Source organism: Strongylocentrotus purpuratus, unplaced genomic scaffold (genome assembly GCF_000002235.5).
Source record: "Strongylocentrotus purpuratus isolate Spur 01 unplaced genomic scaffold, Spur_5.0 spur5_scaffold_14, whole genome shotgun sequence".
In the NCBI taxonomy this organism is placed as follows: Eukaryota; Metazoa; Echinodermata; class Echinoidea; order Camarodonta; family Strongylocentrotidae; genus Strongylocentrotus; species Strongylocentrotus purpuratus.
This window is the reverse complement of record NW_022145599.1, coordinates 12,221,504-12,235,333: the sequence shown is the minus strand read 5'-3', so window position 1 is coordinate 12,235,333 and position 13,830 is coordinate 12,221,504. Positions and strand designations below refer to the sequence as shown.

The following is a 13,830-nucleotide window of genomic DNA, read 5'->3' as shown; positions in this document are numbered from 1 at the left end:
GATCTTGGCTCTTATTGCAAATACATGATACTTTCCTGTAAGGTACCTCACTCCTGCAATGTTCATGACTGAGTGCAGGAGCTCAAGGACCTTTAGGGTATCACCCAAGGTCAACATAAACTGGCAAAATTAATCCATCATATATTAAAATAAGATCTATAAAGGATATGAAAGGATGATGACTGAGAGAAAAAAAAATCATGCTGGGAAGGAGATCTGGGCAGCAACTCACGAAACCGTCATAAGTACAAGTTCACTGACATCCCATTGAAACAAGTGTTAAACTTAATGCAAGCATTTCAATGCATTTCAATGCATTTCAGTGGGATGTCGGTGAACTTGTACTTACGCCGGTTTCGTGAGACGCTGCCCAGAATGCTTTCTGTAAATTCATAAAGCTTCATGAAGTGGTTTAATACATAGATAGTCTACCCATGCAGTCACACTACAAAACTGACTCAAAAACCGACAGCCAACAAGGCCATTAGGATAGCTTTAATTGTCCGTCTGTTGTTGGTCCGACGTATGTGTGGTCAGAATGACTGGGGTATTTTTTTTGGCGCTTTCAAAATCGTGGCTTGAGCAAAGCTCAAGTATAATTGGGTTGGCAATGGTTGTGTCAGGAACAGCCTCAGTGAAAAAGCTCTGCAATGTTAGGAATTGTAATGTACTTATATTAAGTTTGACTAACGAGTGTTTCTTTTTATGTCTATGATTCGTGCCTGCAAACTATTCATCTCGGGATTTTCCCCATTGGCTCCCTCTCCTCTCCCATAGGCCTACCACACATGGCTTAGTACAGGTACTGATGCCTGTTATGATAACCTTATCTTCTCATCTCATTTAGATGTCCTCCCTCTATCTGTCTTTCATGCATTCCAATCAATATAAACAAAAGTTATCTAGAGCCTAGAGGAACACAAGGGAAATATGGAGGAATTTACACGGTGGAACAGTGAACATCTATGGCGGGGTCATCCCGTAGACTAACAACCCATGTGACCGACAACTAGTATATTTTTCTACCTAGCTTTCTCTCTGTCTTTTTACCTTCCCTTTATCTCTTTCCTCTCTTTCTCACTCCTTCCTCTCCACCTCTGTTTCTTGTGCTCCCACTCCTAGCCCTCTCCACTCCAGTCATCATGTATTTGCAGAGTAGAACAATCAACTTCTAGTGCAGCTTTTGACCTGCACAACATATTTCTCTTCCTCTCTTTCTACCTTCCCTCTATATTACCTCCACTCCACTCTCTCCCTTTTCTCACTCTTTCCTCCCCACCTTTGTCTCTCTTGCTCTCCCATCACTCTCTTGATATCTTCTACCTCTCTCTTCCTACCCCCCCCCCTCCTCTCTCTTCTCACTCTCTCTCTTCATCTTTGTCTTTCTTGCTCTCCCTCCACTCTCTCTCTCTCTACCTCCCCCTCTCTCTCCCTCTCTCTCCCTCTCCCTCTCAAGCTCTACTCTCTCTTCCTTTTCCCTCTACTTCTCTGTATATAATTTCCATGAAACTTGAGTAAAAAAACTTAACAAAAAATGACTGTTATAAAATGATTCTGTTTAAAGCATGTATACATTTAAATCAAATATCTGTAGCATACAATACTGTCACATTAGCTGCATGGTCACACATCTGATTAAGACGTTTGTATCTGCCATAATGGAGAACTTGAAAAAAGAAAAATTAACTTCTTATCAAAAACATACCAATGGCTCTTTTATTAAAAACCATATAAATTTACTGTCATGAGATGAAGAGGTGTCGTGGTCTAGTTGATACGTTACTGGACTGTGGATCACAGTGGACACGGTTCACGGTTCGAGTCCCACCGGAACACTAATGTCCTTTGGCAAGATATTAATTTGCATTTGCCACTCTCAAACCAAGGTGAGGTAAGCGGGTACCAGGTAGTAAGAAATTCCTTGAATGCCAGAGCCCCTTATCAGTATTAAGCCCTTTATAAATGCTACTATTATTATTATTATTATATATAATCTTACTGTCTATTTATATTTTACATGTTTTCTCTATACTTAACTTAGAAAACATCAAGTCTATTCTCTAGTCTGTGTAATGAGGCTTGTTAATTACAAAAATACAAATAATATACAGTACTCTTTAAGATATTGCACAGCTTTCTCTGTGTTTTTTTTTTTTCAAGTTCAAAACTTGAGATCTATATTTCAAACCCGACCAGCAGGCCTGTTTAATCTATAAAATAAAAGTTCAGGGTAAACTATGATAAATAACAAAAATGCTGAACACAATCTACCTGATTCAATCTTAACTGTTATGTGTGGACCTTTGCTTGAAATCATTGGGAAAAAAAGTGATAATTAAGACTGCCCACTTGATGGCAACAAATGGGAAAAAAGCAGAAAATGCTGTTTATCTTCACAGCTCATATCCCACTTTTGGGGGAACATTTGCCGTAGATTGGAAGGATTAAATTTGATAGGATAATAGCTTTTCAGTCAAAATTGAAGTATGTACGGTAGTAAGTACATGAATTCAATTCTTTCTCAAACAAGTTTTGAATCAAGATGCTACATAACTTTTTTTTCTTCAGATTTAAGCCTGCTCACCCGTATTCAAAAATTAAATCTCCATTTCTGTCTGATTTCTACCTTGGCTTTCCCAGACACAAAGATTGACATTTCGTAACCTGACTTTGAGATAAACATTAAAATGTGCCAGACATTAAGGGGCCATGGCTGAATAATGGCATCATAAATTGTAAAACTCTTTACTTACAATATCACGATTGAAGCAGAGTAATAATATGTTGTTGCTGGTTCTCTCTTCACATTTGATGAGAGATTACAATGAATATGAAGCCTAAGCGAATTAATACTGTAATTAATATGCAATATGTTTTAAATCATAGTTTACATGATCAAGTGTTGGCATTGTCTCTCACACAATGAGGAGATCATCATAGCGCTTCAAACATGTTGATTCCACCCTTTTATTTTCTTACCAATACATTGCCTCCAAAAGTTGTTACATTTTAAGACTCATTGTTTTTCGTAATTCAGAAAAATAATTTAATGGGATATTAATTGTTTTTTAAAGAAAAAAGTTTCCTAGCCTATAAATTCTTTTTATAGACCTTGTTCAGGATTTTAAAGTTCAACTACCCTCCTCCCCCTCCCCCTCCACCATAACTCAATTTCATTTCTATGGCAAGCATCCGCGCAATCTGCAGTCCCATCTGCCCACATTCACGTTGTTCCCATTATTGAAGTGAGTAGATGTGACCTGTACTGTGAGCTGAGTGCAGTGATCCAGAATCTTAAGAGGGGTTTGTCCTCGACCTTTGCTTGAAGGATCTTCAGTAGCTTCTCCGTGTCTTCGTCAGTGTGGGATCCTGCTCTTGTGAACTTGAATAGCAGCTTGACTTTACTGCAAAGTGAAAAGTAAAATATACACAAATCTATCAATTAGAGAGATAATTCAATGTCAGTCAGAAATAAAACAGCATCTGATCAACAATAAAAATGATAGTGGGTTCTTGTATAGCGCTCATGTCTGTCAGTCTTGACACTCCTGGTGCTCCCGATTATTACCCTGGCTTTAGGACGGCTGCCATTACGGCGCTCTAGCATTTATAAGGAATTAATTCCTGCCAGGTACCCATTTACATCACCTGGGTTGAGTGTGGCAAATGTAGATCAATGTCTTGCAAAAGGACATTAATACCACGGCGGGACTCGAACCATGGACCTTGTGATCGACAGTCCGGTGACATATCCACTCGACCACGCGATAAGTGTTTCAATAGTTTCCTTATGGTACAGTTAACACCAATAATTTCAATCTCACTTTGTTCTATAATTCAAAGTAACATTGAAGTATTTTATCTCCAAGTCACTACTGTTTAAGTCCTAATTTCCTATCGTTGTTTGTCAGTAAAACTCCTGTTATTCAAAAGACTTTTCTCAGTGGCCGGTATTCCACTTCTTCAATTTAAACCCGACACTGGAACTACATGATAAGTCGTGGTATAGTGGTTCCTTCACTTGATTCTCAATCCAAAGGTTTAGGAGTTGAATCCTAACCCCAGCACCAACGTTTATTTGGGCAAGACATTAATCCACATTTGCCACTCTTCACCCAGGTGTAAGTGGGTACCTGGCACATTGCTGAGGTAATAATGATAACAGGGCCCTCAGGCAGAACAATATTGAGGCTGATGTGGTTTCCCTGGGCAAACTAAATTGTTAGTACAGTCAAACCTGCTTTAGTGACCACCTGTCTATAAAGACCACATTTGTTGTTTCCCTTGAAAATGGTTTCTCATTGAAACATGTACTATAGGCACCTGTATATAAAGACCACTTTCTCATCTCCCTTGGGTGGTCTTTATAGACAGGTTTCACTGTATTATCACATTATGAAGAAGAAAAAAATATTATTAAAAAAGACTTACTTCATCCATTCCTCCTTGAGTGTAGTGAGGACAGTCACCACAATCTCAGGGGTCAGGTCACTGTTGTTCAGTGTCGTCACTATTCTTGATAGGATCGTAGGCACTGTGTGTCATAAGAAACATCATCAAAGGATTTATGATTGTAGGAACTGTGTGGCATAAGAAACATCATCAAATGATTTATGATTGTCTTATACAAACTGATATAAAATTGGTGAGAAAGCCAAGCAAATTTCAGGTATGTTTTATTACCAAAGAAGTTGGTCACGGATTAGGTACCCGGTATTGTTTTCTATATAGAGGGAGCAAGTGGCTACAGTAGTAGTAGGCAAGTAGGACACTGTAGCTTTAACACAAGAGATACATTTGGTATTCTTGACTAATGATCAGTAAATATGACTTCAAATTAGGAGACAGTTGGGGAAAAAGCCAGGGGAAGATCAAGTAAAAGGGAAAGAGAGACAGCAGGCCTGTCTTCATCAGCTCAAGTTTGCCAAATAATCCGCTATTTAAACTATCCCGATCGCAAATTAGCAAGTTAAATTGGGTCATCAGCCCACAGTTGCAATTAGCGGGATATTTGGTCGAGAAAATATCCCTAGAAAGCTTGGTCTTGTTTCCAAAATATCCCGCTATTAGGGAAATAGCGGGCTAATTCGCGCTCGTTAGTGCTAGTTTGTGATGAACAAATCGGTCTGGTGAAAACCTTTTTTGAGCTTCAGGATGATATCCTGAGTCTGAAAATAGCGGGTTATTTGGCTCATCAGCTCAAGTTTGCCAAATAACCCGCTATTTTAACTATCCCGATCGCAAATTAGCAAGTTAAATTGGGTCATCAGCCCACAGTTGCAATTAGGGGGATATTTGGTCAAGAAAATATCCCTAGAAAGCTTGGTCTTGTTTCCAAAATATCCCGCTATTAGGGAAATAGCGGGCTAATTCGCGCTCGTTAGTGCTAGTTTGTGATGAACAAATCGGTCTGGTGAAAACCTTTTTTGAGCTTCAGGATGATATCCTGATTCTGAAAATAGCGGGTTATTTGGCAAACTCAAGCTGATGAGGACAGGTAGAGAGAGAAAGAGAAAGAGAGAGAGAGAGGGGATGGGGGGGGGGGGGGGGGGAAAAGAGTAAAATGGGAACAAAAGATGTTGCCATATATAAACTTGTCAATTAAAATCGACTAAAAGTGAGGTTTTAGTATAAAAACAACGAATTGGCAATATTTTCGACATAATCTTTAACTCCCACTCCATCTAACATTAAATTACTTATAGCATGAGTATGGTCTGATTCAAGGTTTAGTTCATCTAAAATACAGGGTTAAAGCTGTAATATGGTTTATGGTTTTGGTTAGATTGGGGCGTAGTTTTGGGTGGAAGGAGGAAGCTCATTACATGATTAATAGTGAACGTAATTGACTACAGATCACTGTTGCCATAGCATGTGTCATACTAATGAAACATTCCACCGTTGAGATCCTTCATCCAAACCCCCATCACCCATTCCTGCCAACATTTGAAAGTAAGAATTCAGAATTTTTAGCATGGTATGCCTTCAAAAATAAGAAATCGCACTTGCAGCGGCAGTGTAACTGGCAATACGCGGTAAATCTGTACCAAAAAGCAAATACAAATTCGCAGCTAGATCATGCAGCCATTCAACACACACAATACGTGAACTCTCAAATCGCAGGACATGATAAAACAAGCTTAATTTGGCTTTAGCACACACACCACAACAACAACAAAAAATCCACACAAAAAAACAACAAAAAAATCTGAATATTCCGGATTTTCAGGTCCTAGAAATCCAGAAAAACGGAATATAGCGGATTTTTCGTAAGGGTTTGCAGGTATGATCACCAACCTTTATCGGGAACGACTGAGCTGCTGGTGATGGAGATGCCGTGTCCCTTGAAGGGTCCAGCCGTCCTGGACACCACCCTGTTGGAGTCCTGTTTGAGGTTGACTGGACTGATCACGTCCAGGAGAAGGTACACCTCCGAGGTGATCAGGTGTTCAGGGAGCTCGGTGCCGGTGCTCAGGCCCAGGAAGTTGCACTTCCACGAAGCCTGATAGGTGGGACTGTGGCTGATGATGCGGCAGCACCCAGCCGGAAGGATCACCTGAGGACACATAGATTTATCCGTGTTTAAATCGCATCAGGAATATTTTTGAGTCAAATTCAGTACTTCCAAGGAGGCATGACTTTCTAACTGCACAAGACTGTCTTTCCCTAAGTCAACCACAACCAAACTGCCTTAACAGGAATACTTGCGTCATGGAAACAAAACAGAAATCAGACAGCAAGGCTACAAACAACATACCTTCTGAACCTTCTGAATTTGGAGTCAGCAGTGCGGTATTCCGCATGTCGCTAACTTGTATGGCAGGTGATGCATGCTAAAGTGTGTTTCTGAAGTTCTCAACAGATGTGGCTATTACAGACTGCTGGTCGAGGGAGTTCCATGCTCGTCCAGTTCTTGGAAAAAAGGAGTATTTATATACGTCCTTTCTGGCATATCCCTTTCCCATGGGAGAACAGCATTTAAATAAATCTATATAACAATGAATAATAGGTAATAACACCACGTTTCTTAATCTTTAGATCTGCACATATCAACAAAATCCCTTCTTTGAAACGCATTTAGGACCAACAATCAAGAGAATAGGCACTGATGTTATTTGATTTGTACGGGTGTACCTTGAGAACTTTGAAGAGGGATTTGAGGGTGCTCTTGCAGTCAGCCCTGGCGATGAGTTGGTTTCCGATCAGAACGTTGTATGCAACATCATGGAAGTTAAGACTACCCAGAACCTGCCAATTAGATGCATATAAGAGGGTGTTGATGTACATGGCAACCAACTGATTGGGTAGCCATATACCGGTAATAGATAATTATCACATTGGAAGGAATGTATTATTATTGTGTGTTCAAAGACATTAGTTTGTTGATGAATGTACTGCTAGTTGAACTGCAGTCCTTTCTAAAAACAAAAATCACATTGGACAGTAGCAGATCAAGGATGCTAAATGGGGGGGGGGGGGGGGGGGGGGTAAGCACCCCTGTTGTGCCAAACAAGTCAGTTAAAAATAAATGGGGTGCACACTACACCTTTAAGCATTAATGACTTTATTTTATATTCAATTTTTATACATTAAAACAAAAAAGTTTTATTTATCAACGAAAATTGAGGAAATTTTGTCATCATCGTTGTTTAAAATATTTTCTTTAACGCTTTTGGACATTTCATTTCCTTATGGACTTTCTACAAGCCTTCTGGTCTCCAGCATCTATGGCTCATAAACCTTGATTTGAATTGAAGTATTGTAAGTACAGTATTCAATGAGTTAAAACTTACAGCTCTGAGATGCTGAAGTGAGGAGAAGACCGGTCCCTCGTCCCCTTCCAGCTCATCCTCTGACTGGTGTCCTTCTGACTGGCTGGGGTTTTCAGGAGATGATGGTACAGCTGGCTTGGTCGAAACCTTGATGAACCCTTCCTCAGTAACTGTTTAGAAATGGGAAAAGATGGTATCAAGTCAGGGCCCTGTTTCATAAAACTTGATATCAATAACAAGTTACAAGCTACCGTTATAAGCTACTGAAATTATGGCATCTGATTGGCTGAGAGCACATTTGTCATAGCAATCTAGCTGTTGAGTTGAGGGTTCAAATCCCTCCCCGGCATTAATGTCCTCTGCCAAGACATTAAATCTACATTTGCCACCCCTCCCCCCCCCCCCCCCTCCCTGGTGTAAATTGGTACCTGATATACGTGAGCCATACTTGGCAGCTTGGCTACAGCCATCATAATATTTGAATACATTGTAAAGATGTGAAGGTGCTACTGTCAAACCTGCTCTAGTGACCACCTGTCTACAAAGGCAACATTTGTCATTTCCCTTGAAAATGGTTTCTCATTGAATCATGTACCAAAGGAACCTGTCTACAAAGGCCACTTTTTGTGTTTCCCTTGGGCAGTTGCTTTAGACAGGTTTGACTGTACATGCAAGATGGTTATCACAGGGCCACTTACCTTCCTCATCATCAAGATCAACTGCTTCCTCTAAGGGAGGTCCCTCCAGGACCTTCTCTGTTATCCTGTTGCCTCCAGCCTTCAAGATCCAGGAGAACCTCATGTGAAGGTACTTGAAGAGATTGGCATCACCGGTCAAGACCACCAGCGCCCTGAAGGGCTTGTTGACCCCGCCCCGGTAGAAGTCCCCCGGGGAGAGGAACTCTCTGTGGAGACGCTCTGCACGCTGGTTCCTCTGCGTCTGCTCTTGCTCATACACCTGTTTGGGTGTGTCAGGTTTTGAAAGAGTGATAGATTACCAACAGAAAAAGTTCAATATTTAACTTACTATTTAGGTATTTAAAACATTAAATTTAAATCATATCTGGAAGCAACCCATTGTGTACCAATACACTAGATTGTATGTCAATGTTTAGATAGTAACAGAGAATTCACAATCTCACTCTCTCTTAAAATTTCAATTTTGATAATTATTTCTAAACTTAGTGGCATGGAAGGGGTTAATGTATCCAACCTATGGTTGCAATAAGTGAATGAATGAATAAATAATTTCAAAAGTATATCAATGCATGTCTTACGATAGTACTTTCAAAGAGGAATACCTGACACATTAATATTTTGCACTTCGAAATCTGTCGAGCAATTTTTCATAATGTGTGATAGCTAACAGTTTTGCCCAAAATATGCAAAGAATTCTATCCACTTCAAAATGCATTCCAAAGCTTTAGATTGCATTAGGTAAAGGGTTGGTAGACAGAATTTAAAAACAGTTCTTAATGGTAAAATTTCTATGTACCTTATTGGATTTTGACTTGAGTTCATCGATGAGCGACTTCATGTGTTTGACGAGGAACGGCCAGGAGTTGAGCAGGTAAATCTTGTCCATCATGACCACAATGATACTGTATCCCCTCTGAAGTCCCCTGGCTTGGGTGTCTTTGATGATGAACATGTAGCTTAGGGTGTAGCCGTAGTAATCTTCACCGAAGAATATCGGTCCTTCCCTACCCTGGCAATTCTGCAAGACACAAGTATGGATTGAAATAGGTTGGACTCTTTGCATGACCGTATCTAATACAATTACCGGTAATTGAAATTATTCATAGCAACGATAAAAAAAAGATACAAGTATGGGTTGAAATATGTTGGACTCTTTGCCCGAGCGTATCTTACAATTAATTGAAATTATTCATAGCAATGATAAAAAATACCTTGAGACTTCTCCCGGTTAAGGTAAAAAGAAGTACAGTACACACACACACACACACACAAAAAGAGAAGATATTTGAACATCTAGTGATCAAACAGAGTCATGATAAAATCCGCGGCTAATATTTATTCATGGATGTTCATGTTATGCTATGTTTGACTTATGATTCTTACACCTTAAATACTATCTCACATGATTTTATCTATGATGTAAACTGGATTTTTATCTATAATAACTGTTGATATTGAATTGAAAACTGACAACACTTGGGGTCTGTTCTTTCAATTCATTGGACATATTTCATGAACCGGTTCTTCACAAAGTGTTTACAGAAATATCAGAGAGAAGAGTTTTTGCATGGTTACTTGCCTCACAGCTGAGACTCCTGATGCACGCTTGCCGTATGATGGTAAATAACTCTGGATGCTCAGGATTCTGTGAGCTGATGTAACTGATCTTGGCTTCATGGTCGTTACTGATGAACCCTGGCTGACCTGGCTGGAAAGATCTACATGCCTGTATAGATATAGAGAGTGAGATTAGGAGGATGTTTAGATTAAAGCCATACTGTACTAGAAGCACTGCCGCAAAATCGCCTCTAGCGCCATCTCAGGTCAGCTGTGGTAGTATGGTCCCGTAACTCGCTGCTGGTTCTTACATCAAGTCCTCTGTCTGCAACATGGAAATTACTGTACCTTCAGTTTACGCACTGTTGTCAAGTTGACCATCAGATGGTGCTGTGCAATATACTGTATGTTAGGGCAGAAAGTTACCGGTACTCTGTTCAGTATCGCTTTAATTGTACTATATTCTCCCAATATCTCTCTACTTTATTTTCCTTATCCAAAATCCCATCTGTGTTTTAGAGAAAGAAAATTAGTATTGAACAGTATTATCATTAGTGGTACCTGTTCATATGCAGCCAGAGAAAGCAAAAGAAACAAAGAAAGGGGTAGCCAGGGGGATAGTTGTACTTTGTCTTAAGTTTTTTTATAATAAATTTATTATTATGTTTAAGTAGTACACTTTTTATATTAGATGTAAGAGAGAGAAATTGGTTTATCAGCAAAATTTAATTGAAAAACTTATGTGCAGACTACATCAACATGATAAATTGAGAGAAAGCAATGTAATACTCTGTCGTTGTGTAAACAAGTTAAAAATTATCAACATATACTTGTAATCTTTTAAAATTACAACCTGATAAAAACTTGCTTCATTTAATGCAACCCATTCCTAACATCCCTCACCTCACAGTGCTCTGTAGAGGACGCTGATGAGCATGTTGTGAGATCACTGCTTACGGAAGACAAAGACTCGTTTGTGGATGAACGAGGGCGTTTGTGGAAGTGATGTCCAAAAGTTGAGGGGTACTCCTCTCCCTTGCTGTCTAAGACATGCTGAGGTTCCGCAGCGTGGTGGGCTTGTGTGCAGAAGAGGACTCGAGGGCCGTGAATCTCACAGAAGTGACAGAGGGCTATCACTGCATTCATTTTCTGCACAAGGTAAATAATGAATATATTCCAAAGGAAAAACTTTTAAAAAGAAAAAAGAAGTAATTAAAAAAGCCTCCAGAACCTAAGATTCTCAATATTTGTGATAACCAGATAAGACGCACATAGACTATTATCCTTCATCTCCCTCCAATTTCTTTCCCCTATAATATTCTCTTCTGTTTATCTCTAGAATCTACTCTAGTCTTACTAGATCTAGACCTAGATTATACATATATCGGTAGTCTATATTTTTTACGGTGCTTGTTCAGAAGCCTATCCAAAATTTGACTCGTAACTCTGGCGTGGAGATACCCTACAAAACATACCCTAAATGAAGTAAATATTCATTAAAAGTTGTAATGTTTATTACCTGTTTCATGTCAGTTTTCTTGTTTTTTTTTGAGTATTTTTCTGGAAAAAATGATAGATAGGCCTACACTTTTTCACAGGTCACCCTGTTAAAACATACCCAAAATGAAGTAAATATTCATTAAATGTCCAAATAAAGAACATGAGTTAAAGTCGTTATGTTTACTTTATTACCTGTTTCTTCAAACTTTTGTGTCAACTTTCTTGATGTTTTTGGAGCATTTTTTTGATAAACGTTGATATTAGTATACACCTTTTCACAGACCGTAATGTCTCAGATTCTCATTATGGTAGTAAACTTCACACAGGCGCGCGCGCCCACCCGCCCGCAACCCACCATCGGTATGCACTTGTATTGTGCAGCGGTTTGCATTTGCCGTGAAACCTGTGAAAAAGTGTAGGCCTATCTATCATTTTTTCCAGAAAAATACTCTAAAAAAAAAGAAGAAAACTGACATGAAACAGGTAAAAAACATAACAACTTTTAATGAATATTTACTTGATTTAGGGTATGTTTGTAGGGTATCTCCACGCCTGAGTTATGGGTCAAATTTTGGATAGGCTTCTGAACAAGCGCCCAGATTACTACTAGTCTCTGGTCTAGTTCTGATCTAGACCGAAAGCTTTAGTCTCTATATCGTCGGTTGTTCCACTGAGACTACGTCTGGCTCCACTAGACCTCCGGATATAGAGACTGAACGATCGCCTATGCCATCGTACGTTGAAGATACACTCTACGGGTATACGATAAGACGATACTGCCCTGACGCTAAGTTAAATCCTTTTTTTGTAAGAATCGCATGCACTAACATATACAATTGGCATTTAGAATTAAACAACACATGATAAACATTAAGAAAATATGTACCTTGGACCTCTGCATATGAAATCTTCTTCAAAAAAGTGTTATTATCTCTTCCACTTGACTGTCTTCAGACATCAGCCATCTTGAATCAAAGTAATGAATATTCATGCCAAAGTTTTTTAGTCTCCACCCCATTGACCTCATTCATAGACGTGCACGTACGTGCACGTACATGTACATCACGCTGCTGCTACTTACGTTTGAGTTCTCGTGTTGTCTGCTTCACGTGCGCACGCTATCCTCGACGTGACGCGCGGAGGAGCTAGCTGAGGCGTGGTCATTGAATATTCATTAGCCACCATTTTGATTTCTGTCGGTCAGAATGCTTGACGTACGTGGGTCATCGAGAAGCAGCCAAAAGTTCGGTAAGTCCTTTTATTTCTTTTATATTTCTATTTCGTGGGGAGGGGGGTAAAAAGGGAACTTTTAGGGACTGACAATTGCCTAGAAAATTACTGCAATTGAAGATAAATGATGTATTTTTCCTCAAGTTTGTCATGTTTGTGGGAGGGGCCTAACGGCTAAAATCTAGCCGTGATATCTTCAACGTACGATGGCATAGGCGATCGTTCAGTCTCTATATCAGGAGGTCTAGTGGAGCCAGACGTAGTCTCAGTGGAACAACCGACGATATAGAGACTGAAGCTTTCGGTCTAGTTCTGGTCTTACTTACTTAGTTAGTTCTTCTTCTTCTAATCTTACTTTCTCTCTCCCTCATTGTATTCTTCCTTATCAATGATCTATTCTATCATCTAGTCTGCTAGTTAATCTTCTACCTCTAATCTTCCTGATCAATTCTGTTTCCCCAGCTTCTGGTTTATTGTGGACTGAAAATGATAGCCAAACACAGCACTCCAAGTCTTCCACCTCCGAGCTGAGCTACCCGTCGCATCCCCGTCTCCGTCCCCTACGCTATCGGCCGGGCGAATAGGAAGTATGCGACCACGTCAACTTGGACCACGTACCACCATAGACGTAATGGTACCACGGACATATTCGATTACTTGCAGCAAGTAACTAGCGATCCAGCTAGTACCGGGATGTGTGCCAAACAAATCAGCAAATTTCATCATTTATTTTAATGTTAATTCGTACTCACCAACAAAAACAGTGATTGACAGGATTAACTAACGAAGTGTCAAATGATAAGAACAGAAGCGAAGAAGGACCGTCGATATTGGTGTACAAGCTCTATTTACAAGTACGTTGCACATCTCGTCATCATGCATGGTCAATCGGCATACGCGTACGGCATTGCAATTCGAGACCAAATTCTTCCAACCCGGTAGGCCTACTTCTGTTTAATATGCGTTGTCTCAATTCCAAGACAGCTGTTACAATAATTGCAAATAATTGTTCAAACCAATGTTTCAAAAATCGGATATTCATATTGGCGCAAAAATAGAGCCATCTCATGAAA

At 39.7% G+C, this 13,830-nt stretch overlaps 1 protein-coding gene across 1 annotated transcript; it reads right to left on the bottom strand.

The window, feature by feature from the left end:
• Positions 1-1,535: 1,535 nt before the first annotated feature.
• Positions 1,536-13,630, bottom strand: LOC585107 (folliculin). The gene is made up of 10 exons (XM_030984205.1): positions 13,510-13,630; positions 10,931-11,176; positions 10,050-10,196; positions 9,267-9,488; positions 8,471-8,729; positions 7,794-7,942; positions 7,135-7,248; positions 6,298-6,556; positions 4,432-4,534; positions 1,536-3,404 (listed from the first exon to the last, which is right to left on the bottom strand). Exons 2-10 carry the CDS (start codon positions 11,171-11,173, stop codon positions 3,224-3,226), a joined length of 1,677 nt encoding a protein of 558 aa, XP_030840065.1. The 5' UTR covers positions 11,174-11,176; positions 13,510-13,630; the 3' UTR covers positions 1,536-3,223.
• Positions 13,631-13,830: the final 200 nt, after the last annotated feature.

Bases quoted from the DNA above. Each gene is read 5' to 3' on its own strand.
- LOC585107 (XM_030984205.1), bottom strand. From the start codon at position 11,173: ATGAATGCAGTGATAGCCCTCTGTCACTTCTGTGAGATTCACGGCCCT. The intron at 9,489-10,049 runs GCAAGTAACCAT...TGTGTCTTGCAG, and splicing joins TCAGGAGTCTCAGCTGTGAG to AATTGCCAGGGTAGGGAAGG. The intron at 8,730-9,266 runs GTACATAGAAAT...ACACCCAAACAG, and splicing joins TCAAGTCAAAATCCAATAAG to GTGTATGAGCAAGAGCAGAC.